At 39.1% G+C, this 27,620-nt stretch overlaps 1 protein-coding gene across 1 annotated transcript in view; it reads left to right on the forward strand.

The window, feature by feature from the left end:
- Positions 1-5,860: 5,860 nt before the first annotated feature.
- Positions 5,861-27,620, forward strand: part of LOC139724357 (nicotinamide/nicotinic acid mononucleotide adenylyltransferase 1-like) — a 51,629-nt gene continuing 29,869 nt past the window's right edge. Inside the window, exons 1-3 of the mRNA XM_071635508.1 lie at positions 5,861-6,331; positions 16,487-16,575; positions 25,465-25,581. Of these exons, the coding sequence (XP_071491609.1) occupies positions 5,977-6,331; positions 16,487-16,575; positions 25,465-25,581 (561 nt within the window). The 5' untranslated portion in view covers positions 5,861-5,976. The remainder of the gene's footprint in view (positions 6,332-16,486; positions 16,576-25,464; positions 25,582-27,620) is intronic.

Raw genomic sequence — 27,620 nt, forward strand, 5'->3', positions numbered from 1 at the left:
GATACAAATTTTCTGGAGGTTTTGCGATCATTGCAGGGTTCAAAAATGATGTTTTATCAAAAAAATATATGCAATAATTTATTCATCAACATGGATGTGAAGATATTCATACAAACACTCACATTCCAGCAAGAACAGTTTAACATTCCAAGCAGAATAACCAAGTGTGTTATAATGGCACACACCTGTGAGATCATTTGATCGGCTACTTTCATGTGTCAATTCGTCATATAGCTGGTGACATGCAACTTTGTCTTCGAGACTCTCGTGTTCCTCTTCGTTCGCCACCATCAGAGGTTCTTCCTCCGAGTAATTCTTCTCGACACCTGCCAAATCATCTCGAGCATCTCCTTCTACCCTACCACTAGTACCAGTCAAAGATGGTCCTCCATCCTCCTCCTCTTCCTTCTGCTCTTCCTCCTCCATCTCCTTCTTCTCCATCTCCTTCTCCCCCTCCTCCTCCTCCTCTTCCTCCGAGTAATTCTTCTCGACCCCTGGTAAATCATGTCGAGCATCTCCTTCTTCCCTACCAGTCAAAGGTGGTCCTCCATCCTCCTCCTCCTCTTCTTCCTCATCCTCCTTTTCCTTCTGCTCTCCCTCCTCCATCTCCTTCTCCTCCACCTCCTTCTCCCCCTCCTCCTCCTCCTCCTCCTCCGAGTAATTCTTCTCGACCCCTGGCAAATCATCTCGAGCATCTCCTTCGTCCCTACCAGTCAAAGGTGGTCCTCCATCCTCCTCCTCTCCTTCTTCCTCCTCCTCTTCCTTCTGCTCTTCTTCCTCCATCTCCTTCTCCTCCATCTCCTCCTCCTCCTCCTTCACTTCCTTCTCCTCCTCCTCCTTCTCTTCCTTCTCCTCCTGCTCCTCTTCCTCGTGCTCTTCTTCTTCCCCCTCCTCATCCTGCTCTTCCTCCTTCTCCTTCTCTTCCTCCTCCTCCTCCTTCCGAGCTGGCAAGACGGGTGTTTCAATCCTCCCTTCATCATCTTCCGATGTGGAAATGGTTTCGCCGTCCCTCCCTCCATCTTCCTCTGTTGCCATGGTGACTTCACTGCTGTTGCATCCATCATCTGACGTTTTGATGTTATCATTTCCTTCGTTATCGCTTGGCATTTTGCCGTCATCACCTGGTTCGCTCTGGATGCTGGCATCATTGGTTTGACACCGCGTGGCGAGGTCGTTCATCACTTCGTGATCGACTTTCGATCTTGTTACTTCGTCCAGCACGACAACACCCACTGCCTGACCGCTGCAATGGTTGATGATGTCAGCGGTTTTGATGCCCGTCATGTACTGAATACGACAGAAAGAAAAAAGACGTCATAATGATTCCCATACCTTTGTTTCATCGTGATATTTCCTTAGTATACCTGTGGTGTCTCGTGCCATGAACAAAGAGAGGAAAGATATACGTATTACTGGAAAAGCATGTGACTTTATTGAGTATGCGCTCATTATCATGAAGTCTTATAGAGATTCAATGGCTCATGCAGGAATGCATATCACCATGCGATAATCCATTCACTTTCTTATCAAATTATTTTAAACGATTTTGCAATAATGGAAACATTATGCGGTTAGTCTTTTTAAAGGTAAGCATTTTCAGTAAAGCTAATACAGAGCTTCGTCAGTACGCATGAATTACCTATATATATATATATATATATATATATATATATATATATATATAATATATATATTATATATATATATGTATATATATAATACATATATATTTGTGTGTCTGTGTCTGTGTGTGTGAGAGAGTTTCTTTGTAACGTAAAACTACATAATTGTCCCAACGTACCGCACAGTTTTCATGATGATTAACAATGACTTACAGACGAAAGTAAATGGGGAAACGAACCAACCTTAACGGGGTCGTTGTCTTCGTCGAAGATCTTCTTGCGGCATTCTTCTGGAAATACCACGAAGTCCCCCCACTCGTCACCATCGGGCGCTGTATCAATCGATGTCGGATCCCAATAATCACCGCCATCGACTTCCATGATAACCTTCATAGGAAGATCATCCTAACATGGGAGTCATAAAATACGTAGATGTCACGTAGAATTCAGTGATGCAGAGGAGAATACACATCTCTCTGAAGCTACACGTCATGTTTAACAATGTTTGCATCGCCATCAACAAAAACTTTTTACAAAGTCTAACTTCATAGATATATGACACCGTAAAATGTTCATGAAAATCTTACCAAAAGGTATTTTAAAAATGTGTCAGCAGATTCGCACATGACAAGTTTTGAATAAAGTCACTGTTTCGTGGAAACGCGTGAAGCTTTCATAACTTTCTTTAATCATTTAATATATAAGAGAAACTTTCACTGACCAGTTTGTTTAATTTCATTTGACAAAATCAATTCGGACATAGCGCGTTTCACCTGACATGCCTGAACACTGGCATCGATGAAGTGCCAAAGATAAACCGTACTACATACTGTAGTTGCGGCCAATGACATGATGAGTAGTAGTTGAGGCCAATGAGTAGTCTAACCCAAGGTGGGTGTGTATCTAAAAGCGCGCTATGATTGACTGTTGGAAAAAACTTGGGCGTTTTTCTCCTTCCTTTCTAACCTACTGATAAATCCTACAAATTGACCTACTTTATGTTTTCCGATAAATTAACTGTAGTTACATGTGCATTAAATTTTCGATAAAGAATCACATAACAATGCAGAATCATGAAAACATAGATGTTGAGATTTTTTGAAATATTGATGACTGTACCCTTGCCAACGTTTGTATTTAGGCCTATTAAATGTCTTCATGGTGCTATCGAAGTGATATTACTGTATAAAAATGCAAGAATGGGAATGTATCTGTATGTCATTAAACATATTAGTGAGAAACTGCCAAAATAATGTTTATTTTCTATCCATGACAGGGAATAAACTCATAAATCATGAATAAGTGATGATGAATAAATTTAATGCGTTTTTAATCGAAATTGATTCTTCGTAAATCTATGACATCTTTACCTTTTTCCGGAAGCGGCTTACTCTCTGCGGAATAAAGCCCGGATCAAACTCATCAATGTCAGGGCCAACTTTGGAATGAATGCAACCCATCTTTTAAAAACTTTAAAAGATGCTGCAAGTGCCAAAGAATGTATGGAACTGCTTCTTCCGAAATTCGCAAGTAAGCAAGTAAAAGCGTCCGTGTCAAAACACAAAACTTTAATACAAAACATTATAACACCCACTGTGATTATAATATACCAAGCCGTTGCTAAGTACGCTATAGAGGTGCAGCGCAATTCATTGTTACGCAACAATCACGCTTGTTGCATGCAGTTTAGCGCATTTTTTCCCCTGTTAACTACAGTACTCTATCTATTGAGCGCGCCGTCGGAAAGTATATAGGTTGCCTACATTTTCCAATCCTCGGTCATCTTTCAGACTCTCATCTACTCCTCTTTGGTGCACAAAACTCGTTTCGCATCTTCCCCTTTCCTGTTTTTTTTCCCTCTCTTCCCTATTTGACTCATGCATTTTTCCATCCTTCTTTCCATCCTTATGTCTGTCCCGTCTAATTATTCATTCTTCTCCCTGACCGGCCTCCTTTCACGATTGTCTTTCATGTTTCTTCCGTTGTTCATTCGTATTTCTAAATTCCGTTTATAATTTCATTTGTTTGTATATCTGTTAAATGCAAAAGGAGAAGGAGGCGGAGGAGGAGGAGGAGGAGGAGGAGGAGAGAGAGAGAGAGAGGAGGGGAGAGAGAGATGGACAGGGAGGGAGGGAGGGAGAGAGGGAGAGATAGCCGATCGGATTAGAGAGAAGACGAGCAAGCAGGTGGACAGAGAATACAACAAAAGTAGCCCATGCACCCCTAAACCCATCAATACAGACACGGAAGGCAATAGTTAGTGCGCCCTCTGTGCTGTCATTGCTATTTTCTTTGCTGAAGAACGAGATACTGGAACAACTACACCCCGTATTATTGATTGAAGAATATTACAGTTGAAGGCTGATTCTATACAAGATGGAGGATACAAAATGGTAAAAATATAAGGATGCAAGAACTCTGTGACACAATCAACAAACAGAGAAACAAAAGCTATCAACACATGTTTTTTTATCAACATGTTTTTTTTTTTATTTTCCCACGAATAAGATCTAACTATAACGAATAGATCACGAATGGATAACATCAGCAAAATAATCTTAAAAGAAAAGGTAAAAAAAAGATAAAACAAAAAAGAGCTCGATACAAAGATTGGAGACAGATCATAATCATATACACATAGATAGATAGATAGATAGATAGATAGATAGATAGATAGATTGATAGATTGATAGATTGATAGATAGATAGATAGATAGGTATAGGTATAGATAGATAGGTATAGTGTAACTCTATTGGATAGATAGATGGAGAGGAGAAAGAGAAGAAATATGAGAGGGAGTAAAAACTAAGTTCATAAGCTGACTAATTTGTTCACAAAGACATATACTCGATGAGACAAAAATTATAGTGATTGGTACTGTCCAACTATCAGTAGCAGACGTGGCAACATTAACAACAACATACTTCAGTTGCATCGGACTTTTTTAAAATTCTGTTAATGTTTAAAGAACTCGAAAACATAATATGCTGAGATGTGAGCCAGCTTCCAATCTCTCTGACTTATTACGCAATGTCATCTATAGACTCCTCCATTTTGTTTTAGAATTAACCAACTCATACCCCAAGGCAGTGAATGTAGGCCTATATTGCACGCAAGTGCAAAAGAAGTGTAACTTACATGTTTTGTGCAAAAGAAGTGTAACTTATATGTTTGGTCGAAAAATGAAATTAATGTTGAATTGAATTGAAAAAAAAATGAAGTGTATCAAATACCACCGTAACGCGTTTTATGTCTGTTTTCTGTACTGTATTGATTGATACATGTTTTAGTAGAATGTCGTCATGTTCACATCCATGCAAGGCAACAATCTGTGTTAAAACCCGTTTAGGACGAGTCCCGAGTCTGAGTATACTCGGGCAGGTGTGTATGGGAAATGCGTGTTGTATCAAAATCAGTCCGTCCTCAACAGGTTGCTTCTCACATCATGTTTAGGCCTATATGGTTATGATAACCCAAGACAGACAGGAACGACTTCAAAAAGTGCATATAGACAAACTCTCTGTAAGTGATCACAGAAACGTTTAAGGAATGTCTCTCCCCCACCCCAATGTTTACCGTCTCTTATTGAATGTCTTGTACCATTATATACACAGAATCATGAGAAGTGAAAGTGCTGTTTTGCGCTTTCATCAAAATGAACACGCATTTCCATAAAATATTTATGTCGTTTTGAAGTGATAATGTTTGCATGTCTTTTTAAGTCCAGAGGATTAGAGTTCAGATTTGAATAATAATACCTTTCTGATAAACGATGAAGGTTTGTAATGTTCATCAAAGTCTGTTAAACCGTCCTTTATACTCGTATTTCTAAGGTCGTGTGGACTTACTTTTTATTAGTATACTAGTAATCCAAACTTTTATTTTAGCCGACAAAAATTTGCCATCATTAATTTCGTTGTGTTTTCTCGTTGGCTTTGACGATGTTTAGTGAGTATTTTATATAGGCCCTAGCACACATCCAAGTACAAATGCGGGCAAAAAGCCACACAGCCACTGTCACCCACGCAGTAAACTGGTCGAGAAAGCAGAGATTTGGAGATAGCCCTTTCTACCGAGAAATATATTTTGTCCTGCAGCGTAAGAAGGTAAGCATGACGTCAAAATCGTGCGGCCCAATGCCTGCATTTCTGTAGGCTTCCCGTCCCGCCCCCGTCGGTAACTCATTCAACCAACTTGGCTGGGAGTTGGAAAAAAACCTCAATCCGGTGGTGACCTGTGAAAAGTTTCTGCGCTCATAAAACTCTTCGGCAAACAACTCTTATTGGGAGAATGTATGCGATTACGCAATGGGGACAGTGTCGCAGCTTTTCAACTCCTTTTCTTTAGTCTGAAATGCCGGGAAAGTTCAAGTTTATTACGATCTGCATGAAGCCCAATCGAGATAGTACGAGGCGCTCACGATCAGCTTCGCCGCACTTCTTCCGTGCGCCTCCGTCTCCGATCAAAACAAGTTCGACCCCCACGACATGTCCGAGATGTTCGTACAACGGAGCGGCCGCCGCTGCGTCCGCCGCCGTAGGAGGCAACGCGTACGGTGAAATCCCCACTGCGCCTGCCTCGACTCCTCTCACGATAGTTCGTCAACCCCACATAGCCACAACAGACAAAATGGCTGCGCCCACTCGAGTGATGCTGCTAGCATGCGGGTCTTTTAACCCGATAACCAACATGCATTTGAGGATGTTTGGTAAGTATTGTTGCATATCTAAGGCGAGAATATTCGGGTGTTTCACTGTAGTGAGTTAATACGTACATAGACTTCAGCAATGCGAACAGATTAGAGAGTTGAGAATGAATGAAACTGTACCGCAAGGCGTAGCGTAAGGCGTAATTAGCATTGTGCTGCACAACGTGCACGAACCGTCCTTGTAAAGCAGTGAGCATGGTGAGTTATGGCGCAATATGATAATGCATATCCTACATGTATGCAAATGGCAGGATCCACGGTAAGAGAATCAGAGCGGCCATGTGCTGTACAATCCAGTAGTATAGCCTCAGTCTTTGTTCATTGTGCTTCAACACATGCTACAACTTGAGACTGATAAATGCAGAGAGGGGGTGGTAGGACTAGGATTAGGAATAGGAATGTGATCTACTGTAACGCTAGCAGGGCGGGGGTTAACTGCGACCAGCCCCAACACGCAGTGTTGGGGCTGCGCATTGTAGCAGACATGATCATGACAGGCGAAGTATAGCGCCTAAAAATCAATATGAAATCGCAAAAATTCCGCAATATGAAGACTTACAGGTGAAGATGTAATGTTGAAGACTGACTGCGTTCAACTTTTGGTTCTGGTAATAGTCCCTTTCTGCTCGGTTTGATGAGTTAAATGCGACTCGGAACTCGGGAGAACTACATCTTATACAGTAAATGGATTTGAGATTTGTGCGCATGCGCTGGCCATCAAGTCGTGTAGCTTTGTGGCAAGGCCTTATCATACTGTTGGCAAACCCTCTCGCTGTATATTGCGTTGCTTTCTGGGTGGGTGCGCGCGCGCACGCCTTGTCAGAAGGCTAAACGCATTGCGACTCCGCCAGCACATGAATATTTACGTGCGCAGTGTACTGCATACTGATTTCGAAAATGGTGAATGGGATGGGGAGCTAGGACTACGGACCCGTATATGGCCGTGAAAAAAACATTTTTTTCAAGATCATTGGACCAATGTGAACAAGAACAAGGTGAACGAAGGGTATTAATTAGATAAGAATCTTATGTATACTATAAAAGTACGTTTTTTCCTCGTGATATTCGAAACCTACGGAGGTGCGAAAATCTGTGACAGACTGTGTATGTTTTTCAAGCTTACCGATATAGCACTCTATTGACTCAGGACGCTCCCACAGTGTGTAACTGTGTATACGGAGCGTCCCGGGGTTAGGCGGGGGTGGATCCAGGGCAGGAATTCTGTAATATACTAAAAAGGGGAGGGGGAGGTGCCTTTACAAAATTACAAAAAAAAAGGGGGGGGGGGACGTACAGGCACTTCCATTTTTCCTTTTTATTTCTTTTGTTAAAAAAAAAAAAAATACAGGGGGGGGGTGCGTGCCCGGTTCACCCCCGCCTGAATCCACCACTGAGTAGGAAGAGCTCCTCATAATAAAGCAAGCCGCCCATAATTCGACTGTAGTAATGCCATCCAAATTTGACGCTAGCTAGTGTAGTACTGTATACGCTATATATTTCGCGGGGGTTTTATTTTCGCAAATTTCGCGAGTCGGGAGCTATTCGCGAAATTAACAACACGCGAAAATATTACCTTCCAAAATGAATCCCTTGCCTTGATGATACAAACATTTCAGTACTAGTATACCATGTCACGGCTTACCGAACAGACCATACTGGCTAAGCTTGTTTACGCACATCCACGTCTACTTACGAATACTGTAGAGAGCCAATCCATTATCGCAAGGGGACCACTCGTCAGAAATCTAGCGCGATGGACTTAACCACTTCAAAAATGTTGAATTCTAACTTACTAGTTCGCAGAGTTTGGTAAGTTTTTTTCATGCAGTGTATAACTAGTATCATTCGTATTTGCTAGTAAGTTGAAAATTCACACTTTCTTTGCCACTTCGTATTTTCTCTGGTCCCCCAATCGCGAATTTAACCACTTGCGAAAAAGTGTGACAGCGGCAATTCGCGAAAATTTATGTACGCGAAAATTATAGCGTATACAGTATGTGTAGGCCAAAACTTGATATAGAGTAAGAACCCCAATTTTCGGCCGGCCTCCAATATCCGGACACTTACCACTTATCACAAGGCAGCAAAGTCGACTGTCACAGCACAAGCATATCACATCGTTTCACACACTAGCACACTCGTTCACCACGCGAAAATGCCCGAGTCACCTCCAAAAATCCATCTAAAATCCCAAATTTTGCCGTCAAAATCGCGGAATCGCCGCGACTTTTCCAAAGCGCGCGCAAATTAGGGCCCGTGTAAAGAATCGGGGTCACCGAAAAAGCGCTAAAAATTGAAAAATTACGCCGTTCTGTTGCGAGATTTTTCGCTTATCGCAAGCTCAGAGTGTGATGGTATCCTCAAAAACACAAAAGAAAAACAAAATCTCCGTACGTGCCGATGCAGTGAATAAATGTACAGGGGCTGAATGCAAGTGCAGAGTCCCAAAAATTCGGACACGAACGGGCGCCGCAACATCCCCAATGCAACCTTGCGTCAAGAAGGTATGGCGCGCGCGGATTTTTCAGCGGCCTTGTATGCGTACTGACATTGCACGCGTGTCCGGATTTTGGAGACGCTGTCCGAATTTTGGGGAATTGACAAGGTGACAATATTTGGGGATTTTGTGAAATTTTATGATCGGTTTGAGAAAATCAATATTAAGAAAAATTAGTTTGATATATGTAACAAACATTATTATAGATTTCATTTTGTGGAAAATTATTTGAGTTGAATAAATATTGCAAAAAAGCTTAAGTGTCCGAAAATTGGGGCTTTTACTCTAGGGATAAAGTCTGTGCTTTTGCATGCGGTCAAATTTTGGCACATGAGGTCGAATCTTGGTGCAGGTTTTGTACCCTCCATGTCACTTGACCCTGGTAGTAGTATCCTGGAGCTATCTAATAATTTATAGCCAATTTAATATAGAATGCCAGATCTATAACATCTAGGACTCACTGGTAGGACCTATAATTTACAAAAATTGCAAGTTCTTGGAAAAAAAAAGGCAACTCCCTCAACCAAACCCTATTGCTGATGCATGGGCTATGGGAATGCATACTCTGGAATTTTGAAATGAATTCGAACCCCTATTCTTGTGCTGTAGATCCTAACCTGAATTTATTCCTGCAAATGAAAACTTATCACTGGCATGGAAGTATTTTTTTAAAGATGTTATATTTTTTCTTTCTTTTTAAGGTGATCGTATAGTTCTGGTTGAGACCTAACTTCAGGTTTCTAACATTTTCGGGTGAGATAGTGAGAAACCGCATATGAAATATGAAAAAGAGCATAAATTTCAAGAAGAATTCAACGTTTATTTGATGAAAATTGGTTTTGAAAAGACTGAGATACCCAAAATAGTGCAATCTTAATAAAAGGTGGGACCCACTTATTACGATCGCTTTGTTTTACTTTGTTTTTGGATGTCTCAGCCATTCTAAAACCGATTTTCATCAAATAAACTTTGAATTCCTCTTAGAATGGTTGTACAGTGTATGCTCTGTACTATTTCACTAGTGGTTTCTTGATATCTCGCAAAAAGTTAAAAGCCCAATCCTCATCTCCACCAATACTATACCATCCCTTCAAGTGGATGATGTAGAAACATTACCATTTTTTTGCCCAAGAATTTGAATAATCGGAATGATGTATCTGTAGACACTATAAAAAACCAGAAATCTGCTCAAAAATTTAACCCAGTGCTTGATAAGCCAATGTAAATTTAGACACATGACACAGACCTATGATAAGCAGCACTACATCCTCAAAACAATTACGCTGTAGGCCTACATACAGCAATGGCCAACGTCCACATGTAATCCTGTAGGTCTGAGTATTGATCTAGAGTACAGGTACTTCTTCTTCTTCAGTATAAGTGATGGCTGGGGTTCTAAGTAATCATACCACGACTTACACCAAAAAGTATAAATTACAAGGACAAACGTGTAAATTACATTACACATGTGATTTTACTTTGAACAGCAGCTGTAATTACAAATGTATTACTCATTTTTCCCACTTATAGAATCTGAGCAATACTGTATATTTTAGAAATATAGATCTGGAAACAGTTACACTTCACATTTTGAGATATTGTAGAGGAAGGTGTCTGTAAAATGCTTGCCTCTTACAGTATTTTGAGTGCTACTTTACACACATTTATTACAATCTCAGGTTGTATCTGTACCCATGAGGATAAAAAAAAATATTCAGAAAAACCAGGTTTTGATATCAGTAGTTCATCAGTGTAAGATAAAAAATTCAGTTCATCTCTACATCTGCAGGAATTGAATTACACCAAATATTGATGTATACAATGTGTAAAATATGTGTGTTTAAAAGCAGAAATTGAATTTGCTAGTCAATGAACCACAGTTTTCATTTAATTTCAATGTTATACATATGAAGAGCTAGCTTAATGTAATGAATCCTTTTTGAGGACTTCTGCATGCACTTTTGATTCTTAAGAAGAGCTAAGATTTACACTTAAAGGAAATGAGATTGTAGAAGGTAGGTTTGCAGTAACAGCATGTGTACAACTGTAGATAATCCTAGAAAGGACTGTTGTGTAGAGAAAGATGTGCAGCGTACAGGAACGTACAGATTACTGTTTACCATGACTGTAATATGCACAGTAGATTAAACTTAAATGGATACATTTCTTAAAAACCTGGGGTTCGTTTCATGAAGTCATCACATGAAAGTCGTAACATAAATCTCAGAATGTCCAAAGTCGCTCACGTGTACATGTATAAGGATTACATTGTCAAGGAAATTCACATGTGTAAATGTCATACACACCAGTGAATAAATGAAAGGTATCATTTGGGTGCATACAAATCTATAAGGAGCAAAGTAGAATTTTGAAGACTGATTCGATGACTGCTGGTATAATAATATACCTACACATGATTCATACAATGTACATAGGCCTACATATTGTGGATATTCTATGGGCTACAGAGTTGATATGGTTGCTTCATCTGCTCGTATTGTGCAATCGTTCTGTTTCCTGGTATTGGTGAGATGACCCATCCGTTTACACCAGCTTCTTCTGAAGAGGATTTCCTTCCAGAGGAAATTATGGGAATGGACAGGAAAAAGGATTATTTCCAGATAAGGGCAGAAGTTGTAGAAATTGTCACCATTTTTCCCTCCAGTATATGAGTTTAGTCTGACTTAGTGTGACTCAACATTGGTTTATGATCCATTACATGCATGATTTATTGCAAGCAGTGTTGCAGGGTTTGATTCTAAATTTATTTGGGCACGAGGTGGAGCAAGCAGAAATGAGCATATGGGAATCAAAATTTCACAAATTTTGGTGGTATAATGTAATATCATGTGAATGTAAGGAAGGGTTCTTTTTCTTTCAATTGATGCAAGAGATAGAAAAGAATGAGCGAGCAAACAACCAAGTCTGAACAACAACAGCAGCAGCAGCAACAATAGCAACAATAATAATATAAATATAAATGATAATAATGATGATGATGATAATAATAATAATAATAATAATAATAATAATAATAATAATAATAATAATAATAATATAAATATAAATGATAATAACAAAGATAATAATAATAATAATAATAATAATAATAATAATAATAATAATAATAATAATAATAATAATAACAACAACCTCCTGAAATGTTGGTTGCAACTATTTCCTACAATACATTTATTATTGTATCGTGATTGTGGTCGAATTCAGTGAATATCTTAAATCTACATGTATACCGGTGCGTGAAGTTTCACTGTTATATCCTTTCTTGTGTGCATACATACTGTACTGTATGTATTCTGCCTCTCAGAATTTGTCTAGTCCAGACATGATCACAAACAGTCCTTTTCAAAACAAAACCTGTAGTACCATGTTCAATCTACAAGGGACGAAATATTTCCCCATTCATCAAATTTATTTGTGGTTCCCAAATGCTGGTCCCAATAAAGAAAGGAAAGAAGTAACAAGCATTCATGCCTCTCTCTGAAATGTTTGCTCTCTCACATGAAATATTGATGGACTCACAAAACTGAATATTTCTATCAATGTGTGAATAATTTTGATGATTTATTCAGGTATATGAATTAAAGAGTTAATGTACATGCACATGTATGAAATATTTCAATATAGAATCTTTACCATACATATGGGAATTTGATGATGATCAACAAATATCATAAAAGGTCACACATGTTATCAGACAAAAAAAAAGTAAGTCTAATGATACCCAGCAGAGAAATACTGCACCATTAACATAAAAAAAAAAATCATTGCATTTTGTCAATATATGTGAAATTTTATGTGAAAGAGTTGATTAATTTCATGGAGTCTCCATCCCAACATTTGTAGTAAGACATGTTCTCAAGAAGAGATTTGGAGGGATACTTAAAAAAGGGACACAGGTATACTACTGCAGCATCACAAGGAAATAAAACTTCTAAATTTTAGCCGCTTGAAGTAGAATCGACAGCAAGACTCCAAATTACATGTCCGAGTGTGCATTTCAATGCAGCGGTTAAATTTATCAAAGCATGCACGTCATCAGAGGATGGAATACTGCCGAGATGTATTACTTTCTAGGAATATCCCCTCAGAAGTTACCAGTGTGGGGGTGGGACCCATCACTCTAACAGAGAATCTATCAGTTTTCCAGATGGGTACTTCTCTCTTTTTCTCTCCCCCTCCTCCTCCTCTTCCTCCTCCTTTCTCCCTCTCCCCCCTCCCCCCATCCTCCCCTCCCCTCCCCCCCCCCCCCCCCCCCCCGCTCCATCACTCATGCTATCCTGGCACTCCACTCTGAGAGATGTGCGTGTGACGTGATCCCTGACGCATGCAATATCGGACAAATAAGTCCCAGTAGGCAGTATACAGGGGTTCCCTATAGAATGCCTTAATTACTAAGCTGTACATGTTTTGTGTAGGGGAGCATCAACTCTCTTATTCATATCTTCACAATTCTAAACCAGCCCCAAGTGATGTGTCAGTCTTCACGTGTATTATGATTATTCTTTTATTGGAGTATTAAAGTCCTTTTAAATGAATTCTTGCAGATGCAAATAGTTGCATCACATGTGTACAGGAAAAAAGGAAAGTTTAATGGCAATGTCTGCAACATAATTTTTTCATTACACTAAGCATGCTTTTTTGCTGATAAGACAAGAAAACACAGTACAATGCAATCAGTCAAGGAAACCGCATCTGAACAGTTCTCATATATACAATGTAGATTAACATAATTTGCAGAAAGTTGTAGGCAATGTTGTACTTGTATTCTGATATAATGATTGTTGTATCATGACAGGCTTTTTGTAGCCCCTAAAGAAAATGATGAATCTTTGTAAGCAAGCAACCACAGACCAATGGCTATCGGACAAGGCAGAAAAGATAAAGTGCTTTGCCTAGAGGCACAACCACTGCCACTAGGGGACTTGAACCACGGGACATCATGATTGCTAATCCGTGATTTTATCCACAGAGCCACAAGAACTCCCTTAGGGAAGGGATATTTATTCTCACTAGCGTTCTACCGCGGGATCCCGCAAATTTGCGGTAGGACGATTTGCCGAACGCGTAATACGCGCTGAACGTTTTTTTCCTCGCGCAGCGGCAGGGGAAAAAAATCGTGCGGAGGAACGCGGTAGGACGCTGATCGTCCTGCCGCGGTAGGATGGGCATGATTCATTCTTCGTGTGCACGCAACTACGGGCAGATCAAAGAGATTATACCTATAAAAAAGCACTTGTAGCATCACTAGCTAACTGTATAATAAGACTAAATGAGAAAGAATGTAATTTAACAATGATTATACATTTTTAGACCAGATCACATGACCTTTGATATCCATTGGATCAGAACAAAATATGAAACAAACAAAAACATTACCAACTGCAGTACATCCATAGGCTATGTTATGTATGCGTGGTGTTTGGTACTATTATTATCAGTGTACCGTAGTGCCATTATGCAGAGAATGAAATTTGATAGAGCTGCAACACAGTTATGATATTCAGGATGGTCTGATGTACAATTCAGATAGAGTGAATGAAGTGTAAGCATTTCTGCATCTGTTTGACATGCATGGAAATAGCATCAATAGGGCTTCACACCATTACCAAGGAGTTTAACGGGCATCCCGTAGCCCTGTACTTCACCCCTTGGCGCCAATAGGGCTTCTATCCCATCAGGCTTTGTGATCTTAATGATCTGGCTTTTTGAGATGCCTCCGTTGTGGCAACGCTTCGTCAAGAAAGTTGGACGCCATTACTCAAATTCATGAGGCTGTGTATGCAGTATATTTCATTGTGGTTAAATTTTTTGTGAAAGCGGGATATTTACAAATCAATTGACAAAGCGACAATGTTTTCCCAAGAACTCATAATACAAATGCAGTGCATGATATCATCTGCAATGTAGATCTAAACATAAGGCGGACACTTTTTCTCAATTCTTCGCTGTGTTTGTTTATGGCAATGTTAAGACCCTCAAAAAGTTGCCCGCACATCCCAATATTCAAAATATTAAATGCTTATGAAATATGTATGGCATGTGCAGTTTTTCCACCAGTAAAGCAAATATCAGTAATGAGATTCAAATCGTCCTGAAAACTCTGCTTTCATTAACTAGCTGGTTAATAGCTGACAGTCTGTTGAATATGAATGCACAAATAGAAATGCATCCACATGTCCAGAATCATCTAAATGATCTTTAGACACTAACTTCGCGACTAACTGTATTTGTCTGGTGGCCCAATCTTTGATTGTGAAATTTTGCTGGCATGGGAAAGAAATGTAGTGGCCAAAAATAAAAGGACATACAAATTTTGAATTTTAGCTGCCCAATTGTTCCACTGAAAGATACATTGTAGCATTTTTGGAAATTTGGGGGCCAGACACCACTTTTTAGTGGCCCTGGGCCACCGCTAATATTGAACCCTGATAAGCTAACATTACTGACGTAATTCACATGGAAACCATATCATGAAAACTGAGGATGGAGGGATAGAGAAGAAAAAATAGAGGGACCAAATAAATGTCATCACTGTGATATTATATGAGATTAAATATACTGAAACATGTGATATAATATGAGCTTAAATATACTGAAACATGTGATATAATATGAGATTAGATATACTGAAACATGTGATATAATATGAGATGAAATACGTGATCATTATTACCACTGACAGATATATTGCAAAATTTTGCAAACGTGTTAAGCCCGACAGCATATTTTGAAGGCTCCTGCCACATTCACTTGTATGGATCAGAATAAAAGGTGTGCTACAAAATTTCTGTGTATCTGATTTATAATACACATTGCCACTGTTGTGATGCTGTACATGTGTATAAGTGTGTTTGTACCTGTATGCCTGGACATCTGCATTGGGCAAAAGATGATGAAACGGTGGGGAAATCATTGATGAAATTCCAATGGCAGAATGCAATTTACATGTCACGTTGTATCAAGCAGAGAGCCTTTGAGATGGCCTTCCCGTATTAAGGCAATGTTTCCGGAGCTATCGCCGAGGAAATGGGAGCTTAGATTAGGGCACATTGCAGCATGAATGATCAAGGATGCGGTGGAAATAAATAAAGGATGCTGCAGGGTTACAATGTATACTTTATATTGATACGGAGTAAACAGGCCAGGAGAGAGTTATGCTCATTATGTGGGTGTACAAATTCAACATGAGATGCAACTGTCTGCTTGTGGGATACAATTTGTCTCAAAATATACATGTACCATTATTTCATTCTATTTTAGGGAGTTTCTTTTTGTTATTTTTTGCGGGGAGGGGGGGGGATGGGTGGTGGGTTGGATGGAGGTAAAGTGAAGATGTTCTCCCTCTCGTATTTGCTATCCTGCATATTTGATGACTCTTTTGTTCTTTTTGTGCATCATTTATGTGACTTAATTCAGCCATTGTTACATTGATAATGTCTTCAAAGAAATATTAAAGGAAGGAAGAAGGAAAAAAGGAAAAAAACCCATGTCAATATATCCTGAGCCAAACAACTGCATTTATTCAATATGTGCAATTGAGTTTTCAGAAAAAGTATGATGTCAGACTGTTATCTTCCACTGATCTGAATTCAACAGAAAACATATAAATTTTGCTTATCTTGTTGCCATGACTACAGAGATTGCTAGAGACTACTTGAACCACAAAGGAGGTTTTCAAGTCATCGGAGGAATCCTCTCTCCCGTCAATGATGGCTACAAAAAGAAGGTAAACAATAATTTTTTTGTGTAAGTTTTTCTGCACAAATTTCTTCATTTACTATAAAATGTCACTTTAAGTTTCACAGAAGAATGCAGATTTGTTGGATACATGTAAGAAAGTTGCAGAAACTTTCCTATTTAGGGAAATTTGTTGTCTTAGATAAGAACTCAATGTGAATCTGTTCCCACCCGCTTCTCATTTCTTATTCTGTATAGTGTACCTAGAGTACTGTAAACGTGGAAATTTTCGCGGTACATTACTTTTCGCGGATTTCGTGCTACGTTCGGCTAGCGCGAATTCAAAAATGCGCGAATATATCTTCGCAATTTTCTATGCACATTTTGAACGGCCTGGTGCGCTTCGTCGATGATACTGCTACGTAGTACAGACATGTTTACGCATATAGCAGTATCATCGCACGCACCGCACGCACCGAGCCCACGGCCGATTGGTGTGCTACATCCCCGCGACTACAGTACTAGTCCTACAGAACATGTATCGAGTAAAATACATGTACTACGTAGTTGAGCGCTTGTACTCGCACTCGCGCCGCTCGCTACGTCGCTTATCGTACGCTGGCATCGCTGGATGAAACAGCGACTGTGTATTAACCCGCTGCCGTGCGCGAATTTAAGAACCCGCGAATATGTTTTCGAGCCGCTCAGCGCGAAAAATTAATCGCGCGAAAATATTGACGTTTACAGTATGCAGTGATAATATCCCATATAAATGTTTTATCACTGTTTGTACATGTGGTGGAGAATGCTTTAAGATTATGGTCATGATTGCATTCAAAACTTTAGTTTGACTTCACTTGAATATCTTGAATTTTGAAAGCCTGAAATATATTATGCAGTTCTTGTCGTGTTTAGATTGTAGACATATTCTTCATGTTGTCATATAATTTGATTTTGTGGTGCAGAAGTCTCCTGCTCCACACAATCTTAAAGAAATTTATGGAAGGATACACTGGTAAGAACACATTCTAATGTCTCTGATATAGACCCCGTTTACAGTGCGAGGCTCGGCTGCGGCCGAGCCGCTGCCGAGCCCAGCCCCGCTTCAGTGTAAATGCGCAAAAGGCCAAATGCGAGGCCAAAATGGGCCTCGCATTTGGCCTTGCTCTGGAGGTGGTCTCGGCCGCGGCCGAGACGCGGCCAAGTCTGGCCTTTTCTCAGTGTAAACGCAAACTGGGCCAAATGCGCGGCCAATTTTAGTCTGGCTTCCAAACCCTCTGCCTGTATCTTTCGCTATTTGGGATATTAACCCCCTCAACGTTGGAAACTAATATAGTTTAAGGTGGTTTTGTCCTGCAAAGAATTTTTTTCCTTCGGCAAAGGCCTTTGCCCGAACAGCGACTTTCTCGCCACGGAATTCAGTTGGCAAAGGGTCTGAAAACCAGACAATACCAAATTGCGTTTGTTTACAAGCAGAGCGCCACTACGACAAAATATTGAAAGGTTTGAATTAAAAGCGCGGCCGAGCCCAGCAGTGTAAACAGACAAAATTGCGAGGCTCGGCCGCGCAATTGAGGCCGGGCTTGGCCGCGGCCGAGCCCGGCCCCGCACTGTAAACGGGGTCATAGATTATAGAACTGCAGTGGCTAGAAGACAGGCCATAAATATTTCATTTAGTGAATGATGCTTAACTGTAGACACATACCCTGAAATGCCTTGACACAATTTAAATGCTTGACTTTGTGACATGTTGCTTGGTGAAAAGGTATTTTTAAGCTGTTGAGGACGAGTCCCGAGTATACTCAGGCAGGGGTCTATAGGAAATGTGTGTTGTAGCAAAATCAGTCCATCCTCAATGGGTTAACAAAGTACCATAACATTATTTTGGCCGAGTTACGAAATTCATGATATGTAAGGGTTGGGATGGAGATTGAAAGAGGATGACTACCTCAGTTCTAAGGATGCCGTATGAGGACTTCATTTAACGATCTATGTACAGCATATATGTATGATGATATGATTTCATGCATGTTTACAAAAACATGTATCTTTTGTGTGTCATTAGACAAGAGATGTACTTCATTCACTACAAATAAAAAGAAAGTTTATGCATGGATTTATGTGTTCCATATGGACTGCAATTTCCACTATCATCTAATGCGTGCACTCTGATGTAAGCCACGCATACAAAATACTTTGAAAGTTTGAGGAAGATATGCAGGTGATCTGATAAAGATGTTGACCAATTGCTCCTTGAATTCATCCTCCGCCCACGCTGAGTGCCAACCATCATGTGACCCATTTATATTGCACCCCCGAGGGAGTCCAATTAGTGGCTAACGACATGGCTGTCAACACCATCCCATCCCTATCCCTTCTTGATCCTGTGTCACCAGTCATAAGCCATCAAGATTTACATATTTCATCAATAAATCATAGGGTCTCAGCATTCCTAGTAATTACGCTTTGGTAGTGCATAATCCTATTCTCAAGATACATGTAGTTAGCAAGTGCATGCACTGAAGTTTTTCAAAACAAACAAACAAACAAACAGTATGCTGCATATTGTAGTAGACCATTTTGGTAATGTATTAAAATTCTATGCATGTTTTGTTCACAAATGTTGCCCTTGATAACCATAAAATTTGCCAAAGACTTGTCCCACCTAGCAATAACTAAGTGAATTCCTGCCTAAGGGACTTGATGGGAGGGAACAGATGAGTGCAGTGCTTTGTTACAAGGCTGTATAGGAAAAGAAACACCCATAAATTTACTACACGTGGACATTATAGACATAGCCCATTGAGAAAGTTCTTCACTGTGCATTTTGCAGTATCCATATTTACCCTTCTAGAGCCATTTGCTAACATTTCCCTCTCGACTGCTCTCCAAGAAACAATGTACACAGTACTATTCTTAAAACATAATGTACTTGCAATGAATCCTCCTACATGCAACTTAAAGAGGTGAAATACGTAAAACGTTAGATTTGGTCTTTTATGAAAAAAAAAATGATATTATACAGGTCTTGGTTTAAAGCAAGAGAGAGCCATTATTTTGTTCTTATAGAATTCTGTTTGAGATGGCTCAATAACAGTCTTGTTTAACTTTCTTGTCCTTTTAATGCTTCACTGAAAAAAAAAAAAACAAATCTTCACTGAAGCAATGCTGGCCTTCTTTGAAGGCGTTTGTGATGAATTCATTAACCCGTTGAGGATGGTTTGATTTTGCTTCAACATGCTTTTCCCATAGATACCTGCCCGAGTATACTCGGGACTCGTCCTCAACGGGTTAACTTGATGGGGAACTGGAGCTTTGTACTCGATAGAACCTTTCTGTCCTGTTGATTGATGTCAGGGGCTTTTTCTCTAGAGAGTGTCGCCAGAATCATGGCAAAAAAAAAAAGCAGAAAAGGAGGGCATTCCAGGGTCCTTCACACCCTACAGCCACCGCATGATGACACCTCGGCTCTGGTCTTATTTCCTCCGCCTCGTAATGCGATCGATTCCCGTCACTTGGCCAGAGCGGCAAATCTCGGCAGCATGCATATTTGAATACTTGAGCTATGCAGGTTTTTCTCACCAGATGCGAAGGAGAGGTGTGAGGTTACCAGTTTGTGATGTGACATTATGAACTCTATTACCATGAAGGATGACATGATGGTTCCTTTTCATCAAATTGTCATCATGTCTTATGAATCTTCTGTTCTCTCGATTGTGATTTATGCAAACACCTTTTCACCCTAGATGTGACGTATCTTCATACATTGACACCCCAATTGCACCTTAATCTCACTGCCTTAATATCATGGGTGCAATAGAGTTATGAGCAACATAAGATGGTTTATTGGCCCAAATTACTCCAAGCAATTTTATTGGGAACACTACCCCTGTCAGATAGTGAAGGAAAATATCATAAGGAGAATTTCACAGAGTATATTTTTGTTTTAATGAAAGTGATAATTCCCTCCAAAATGCTGAGAGTAGTATCCTCCCCCCCAGCCCTCAGAAGGACATAAGTTATGTGCTCTTCCATTTTGCTAGAAAATGAGTATGTGTGGAATTTTCTTTTATATGATACACTACTGTGAGATCACAAATTGTTTTAGCCTTCTCATCCAGCAAATACAGCATATTGGAAATACAAATTATCCAAAAAAAAAACAAAAAAAAAAACAAAAAAAAAAGATTGAATAGATGACCATTTTTTTTAGTCACCCTTCAAGGATGCTTCTACTGATTTTTATCTTTGCTGAATTTAGAGTAAATTCTGCTTGGAGGTGTCCTGTGATGCTCAAATTAGCCACCTATGACCATGACATTATTTCCTTGCTACTCCCTATTACAATAATATGCTCTGAATGAGAAAAATTGTGTTCACATACAATTTTCTAGAATTTTCACAAAAGATATTGACTGTTGGTGTGGGAAATGCGTGGAAATAAATGTGGCCATACTTTGTGGGTAGAGAACTTTAAATAGTGTCTAATTGAAAAGTGAAAGTGATACAGTTTGTAACATTCTATGCAGATAGACATATAGGTATGGAATTATGTACGAGGGATGTTAATACTATCACATGACCACACCAGCTGTTTTGAGTTGCCCTTTGGACATATCAGCTGACTTCACAGAGGTCCATCTCACGATCGCTGTTTGTCTAATTTCAGTCAAATGGTCAATGACCTGTCACTGTCACTGCGTTGCATCAATCAAAATATCTTTCAAAAAAAAAAAAAAAAAGAAAGAAAGAAGAAAAAAAAAACCCTCTCCTGCGATATTTCTGTCAGGCAGTCTTTGCAGGAGAAGTCATCTCAAGATGTTGGTCTGATTCTTAAGGGCTTCTTACACTTGTAAATTTTTGCTTAGTCCCGTACCAACGGTGGGGCTAAGGCCCCCCCCCCCCCTTAGCCCCACCGTTGGTACGGGACTATCCTTAGCCCACTTTCTGTTTACACTCGTTTTTGCCAAAGTGGGCTAGCCCCACCGATAGTCCGGTACTATCTGGCCATGCAAAATAGCAGGGTTAGCACCGCAATTGCGGTGCCGAGCAAGTGAGTGTAAACAGAATGAAAAAAATAATCCTGGGCTAAGCGACGGAGACGAAGTCCGACCCTCACTGACCAATCAGAAACGAGGTAATCAAGTGCTGCCGGTGAGTGCGTGTACGTGTACAGTACACAGCGTAATCATGAGTATTCATGTGGTTTGGAAAGTCCGGGGCTAAGAAATACGAGTGTAAAAAGGTCAGTTTTCTCCTTAGCCCCGTACAAGAGATAGTACGGGACTAATTGGCGAGTGTAAAAAGCTGAAAAAATTGGTACGCGACTAACGATAGTCCTGGGTCAGAGAAAGTCCGGGGTTAAGAAACACAAGTGTAAAAAGGGCTTTACAGCTCTTGGTTGACCCTCTTTTACTGATCTCGTTTTTAACCCTCTACTGGCCCCAGATTGGAGATTGGGACTGGAGCTAGCTTCAGGTGTGAGTTCATTAGAGGATGTTTACAAAAAAACACCAGGACTCGATGCATCTTGATTTCTTTGCCTCCCCCACCATGGGCCAAACTGAGTGGAATCCATTTTCTCACTGACCAGACTGGAAAAATTGCAGTGCATATTTATTCAGTTAATCATTGAATAAAGAAAGGTATCTCATTATGGAGGTGACACAACATTTGCTCCTGCGACAATTGCTCAGGTCTTATTTTCTCCAAGGACTTCGGGTTTGGGTTAGGGTTGTGATAGGATTTTAGGTTTAATTTTATGTAAGGATTAGTATTAGGATTAGGGTTATGTTTGTGGGTAGAATTTAAGTTTGGCCAAGCATGCAGATATTTCATGGGAGCAATCATCGCAGGAGCATATGTCATGGAACCAATCATAGCATAGTATGTAAAGAGATCCCATTTGGTGATTTGTAGCTGTGAATAGATTATTTATGTGTACCAATGAAGGGAATTGCGTAAAGAATGACCGAAGAAATTATCAGTTGGAAAAATGTGTGAATGATATTAGTCATATGAGCAGGAAGACAATGGTACAATTCAGAACAGAAATGAGAGACATGGTTAAAAATGAAGTGAAAACAAAGATAACTGATGTCAGCAACAGTTTAGTGGTGAAGAGTTTTTTTTTGTTGTTTTTTTTAGCAGAAATTGAATGGTTTGAGATCCTTTTTTGAAAGCTGAATTCAGAATTTATTCTTCTGTTTCTCAAATTCTGTATGCAAAATGAACTCTTTGTCTGTAATACCAAATAGACAGGATATTCTCTCAATTCAGTTTAGCTCATGTTTTTCACTTGTAGGGAATTAGATATGGACATCAAAGGTTATGTACAGTGTTTAACACAAAGCAGATAATCTATGATAGAAGATCTTCCCAAATAACTATGCAGGTAGCTCTATAAATGACACTCATGCAAGGCATGGGATCATATACTTGTACCTCAGAACATTGTCCTTCAATGCAGACCCAGTTGCCCACTTGCCAGGGGCAATTCAAGCTTACTGTTAGGCAAGGTATTAATGATTACTGTGCCTTCCTTGTTTGAGGTCCTCGCCCCTATCCCCTTTTTGGCTAGGGAAAGATATCTTTTGATATGTCCTGCAGCGTGCTTTATTAATTACATACTCTCCTTGTGTGTCACTGTTTAAGCTATATGAAGTCGATTAAAAAAACCACCTATATATTTTGAAGATTTTTGACAAATATCAGGAGACCTCTTCATGTGTCTAAGGATGAGGTTGTGTGTATGTTGATAGTCTTTCAGTGTACAGAGGTTTTGGCATTGTGTTCAGTCAAAACATGTCCCCAAGTTCAAGAATACCACACACATGGGTATCCTGAAGGATACCCCTCTAAGTACACAGAATATCAATCACATGTGTCATGTTATTTTGCTATTAAAAAGTGTTTTTTTTTAATGAATTTCTGCATGTGCTTCATGTGTAATAGAAAAATCTTCTTTTTGTTTCGAAAGAGATGAAAAGCAAACTCTGCAAAATTGTTGGAACATGGACGAGGATATTTAGTAGAGGCTAGCACTGTTTGAAAACAATTTATTTTTGTTTGTTTGTTATTAAATCAGTGCATGTACCCTGTACAGGTTCCAGCTTGAGGTAAACATTTTACAAAGAATGTGTGTCCAGTGAGATAGCTGCAGGTCTATTTATGCAGTGAAATAGCAAGGACTGGTCACACTCTTCTGACCAAGCACAAAGAGGAATATTTTTTGTCTAGTCAGGTGCTTTAACTGAAGTCTAAAATCCACAGTTAAAACCTCTTTATGGTTACTGAAGCATTTATGGACTGAAAGAAATGTAATGTAGGTTAGGTTTACACTACAGAAACATGTTGTATCTTGTATGTCAAAAGCTTGTGAAATGCACTGACTTACAAATGCACAGCTCATATCCTGCTACTCATTAGCCTCCTCCTTCTTCTATTTATTTTTAAAGAATAAGACAGTCAAGAATGATGTAAGGTAACACATCACAACATTGACAACAAAGCTGTATGTTCTGTAAACTGGAATGTCTTTGCTTTACTTACAATCACATGGCAAGTGTATATGAGAAATCATCAAAATAATTTGCTGAAGTACATACACATCTGGTACTGAGTAGTTTGTAATGTTCTCTTCCAGCATTCATGAAGAAAAAACAAAATAGTTGACTTTGTGCCGTCTGCATGAAGAGTGTAGCAATATCAATGTTTCAATGATGGCACTATCAACTAAAGTCCAGCAGTATTGCTGGTATCCTTTGATAGACTGTAGTTGCTGTTGCTCTGACATCTGTGTATAATCCAAGATGTTGTTTATGAAAAGACAAGCGCAAATTATAAATTTAACACCGACAGTGATGAAATATGTTGTCACTTTGAGCACTATGATGTGATGGAGAGGTTCTATGAACTCCACCCTCCTTGCACAAAACAGGGTTTTAATCATCACTTTTGGTGTGCGCTGAAGTCATTTATTCACAGGGAGTAACATTTTCTTTAATATAGTATGATATCAACATAAGAGCCAGAAGGCCTGTAAGTATCAAACTTTTAGTCACATTAATGCCCTCCTAGCCCATAACTGACTCCTTTGCTTACTGTTCTTGTCAGTGAGATACTTGAGGTGTATGCTGCCTTCACATTAATTTATATGAAATCCCAGTGGGCGAATCAGAAATGAGATTCTATGAGACTCTAGGCCCCACTCTGTGCCTTGAAATTAATGCAGTCTCTAATTGGCAGAAATTAGCTCCCTTATTGGCTCCCCATAGTGGCAAGGGAATCTACTGAGAGGTTGATGATTTTAACTACACCTTAGCCATCACATGAAAAGAACAGGAAATTGAGTTTATTGCATGTGATTAAAAAAGAGTTGGCACTTTTTTGTTGGCAGTACACTGTAATGCAGCCTAAGTGTAAACTTTCAATGTGTTTGAACTTATGTTTACATCGTAATAGTTTCAAGGTGAAAGTGGTGCTGTGTAAGACTTTTATGAAAGATATAAATAATTTTGTAAAGTGCTGAGTGCAAGTCTACCCTGATGTCTTTGTATCTAATCTCAATTAACTCTTTGAGTCCAAAATCCACTGTCATGGGAAATATGCAGAGTTTGGTGGAGCTTTGACTTTTGGTTGTCATTAATCAGTAAGATGCCTTTCAGATGAAATATTGCCTGCAGTTGCTAAAGTTATGAATGCGAAACAATGCTCTAAACAGTAATATTTAAAATTTCAGGTTGAATGTACATTGTATGTAGTAGTTCTTATTAGTAAATGTTAACATGTTGACAGGAAATGTCTTGTACATGTACAAACATGGAAATATCAGTAAGTAATATAGTGGATCAAACACTCAAATAAAAATCAGAGAAATTTCATGTATGCACAAGTGAAATAATTTCTTTGTTTCCTACATTTTGATTGATTCTCACAGGGACTGATATCTGGCAAGCACCGAACTGAGATGTGCAAATTGGCAATCGAGAGTTCTGATTGGCTGAAGGTAGACACCTGGGAAGTGGAACAGCCAGAATGGATTGAAACAGTAAAGGTACACCAATATGTTTGATTCAAACACATAACTGTGGTGTTGTATAAAGTCACCCACATTGTACTGTTTTTAAGTCACATCAGCAAAAGGTCATATTGAGTCTCTGCTAAAAGGGATATACTGCATGCAAGTGTACAGTGATGGTAACAGTAGCAAGCAATACACTTCTTTCTTTCTTTCTTTCTTTCAAAGAGATTGTTGTTCAAGTATATTGTGTGTATGTGTCTTTATGTGTACCTTTAGTTTACAGTAGTATACTTTAAAGAAATAAGCTAAATTGTTTGGTTTGTAGTAAAAGTCTTTTTAGATTTTAAACTGCCTAATACTGTTTTCTTTATGTGTTTGATAAGAGAGATGATGAATGAATACTAAATACGAGATTTTTGTTTTCTTTTGTTGTTGAGCAAACTTTGCATTAAGTGAAATCAAATGTCATGAGATAAAATTGAGACTCCAAACTAGTAAGGGGTGTGGGTATGACAGATGAGTTAAAATGTGACAGTTAATATGTAACTTTGATATTCAAAATAATATTTGAATATATTCTTATGTATATGGTCATTTTTTCATAAAACTGCTGAATGTGTAGTTGAATCAAAACATTCACCAACAAAAGTGCTTGTGGCTTGTATAGATTTTTAATGTAGGGCTTTTTATTCATTCTATCACACTTTATTATGTATTTTTTGTCTGTAAGTTTTTTTCTCCTTTCCTAATTCTCTGGCCTGTCCATGCGATTCTTTTTCTGGTTGACAATTGATCAGGCAATCTTTGTTAATAGAACAGTCCCCAAACTGTGAAGTGTATTCGTTAGTTAAATATTACCTGATTTACGTAAATGCGATGCAGTGCTATTTCAATTTGCAATTTGCGCTGAATCTTTCAGAATTCGGGAGAATAATGCAGTGAGCTGCAGTTGAAAGAGAGCATGATCCATTGATTTTCCAGGATTATGCTGCGGAGAGAATCGGTGGAAGCGGTACCATTGAAACACTAATTCCTCATTTTTATCAATCAAACCTTTTATAACATAAGCTCTGCAGTGATGCGGATTCTAGGCTAGACCTACATTAGAAATGATAAAAAGTACTTAAGTAACAATAAAATGGGCATTTTCTTGTTTATGGGATGCATGTGAGGAAATCATGTAAATGTCAATGCACTGCATTGATGTGCTATTGCACTTTACAAACACAGATTTCTCTGTGGTTACACCAACAGTGAGTACCAGTATTATCCATGGCCTTTCTCTACATCATGTCCATAAAGCTTCCACACCATTGAAGTATTAATACCACTCTCTGCGTGGTTGGCATTAAGGCTGGCTTATTAGTAATGCTGCCTGCCATTTTCATCTGATCCAGGGGTCTAAAGGTATTTTGTACGCATAAAAGAAATGAAAACAGCGGCAAAACTTAAAAAAGAAATAAAGGTCATTATTTCTGATCCATGAAACCACATTCCATGATAAAGCAGAAAACCTTTCAGTGGTAAAAAGTGTCAAATAAACAGATTTTTCTCCAGCATCCTGTCAGAATTTCACTGTCTAAAAGATCTTGAAATTTATTTATTTTGTGTGTGTGTGTGTGTGTGTGTGTGTGTGTGTGTGTGTTTTAAAGCTTGTTGCTGAAACATCCTGAATTAACCCGTTGTATATATGGTATTCTTGGTCTCTTGTGTGCTTGATTGCATCTAAACTGCAGAGCCTATTTGCTCAAAACTGTGTTTATTTGGTGGTCGGCTATTCTAATGCCATTTCTGTGGCAGATTTGTAAACATCTTGTGAAACATATCAATATACCTCTGTAGAAAGCTTACAATCTAGAGAATTCAGTGGACAATAATTCAGCACACACACTCACACACACATGATCAAACAGAATACATTGGATAGACATCTTACCACAGGTATGCAATCCAAGTAAAAGCATCTATTTATTACAAAGGCCACTACCCATACCCTCTAAATTGAGGCTATTTGCTGAAGCTGACCATTACAGGTCAAAGCTGTGCAAAGAATGTGGCAGCGTTCACATCAG

The sequence above is a fragment of the Diadema antillarum genome, unplaced genomic scaffold, assembly GCF_040938485.1.
Source record: "Diadema antillarum isolate AM-2024a unplaced genomic scaffold, OU_Dant_1.0 scf00000211, whole genome shotgun sequence".
NCBI classification, from domain to species: domain Eukaryota; kingdom Metazoa; phylum Echinodermata; class Echinoidea; order Diadematoida; family Diadematidae; genus Diadema; species Diadema antillarum.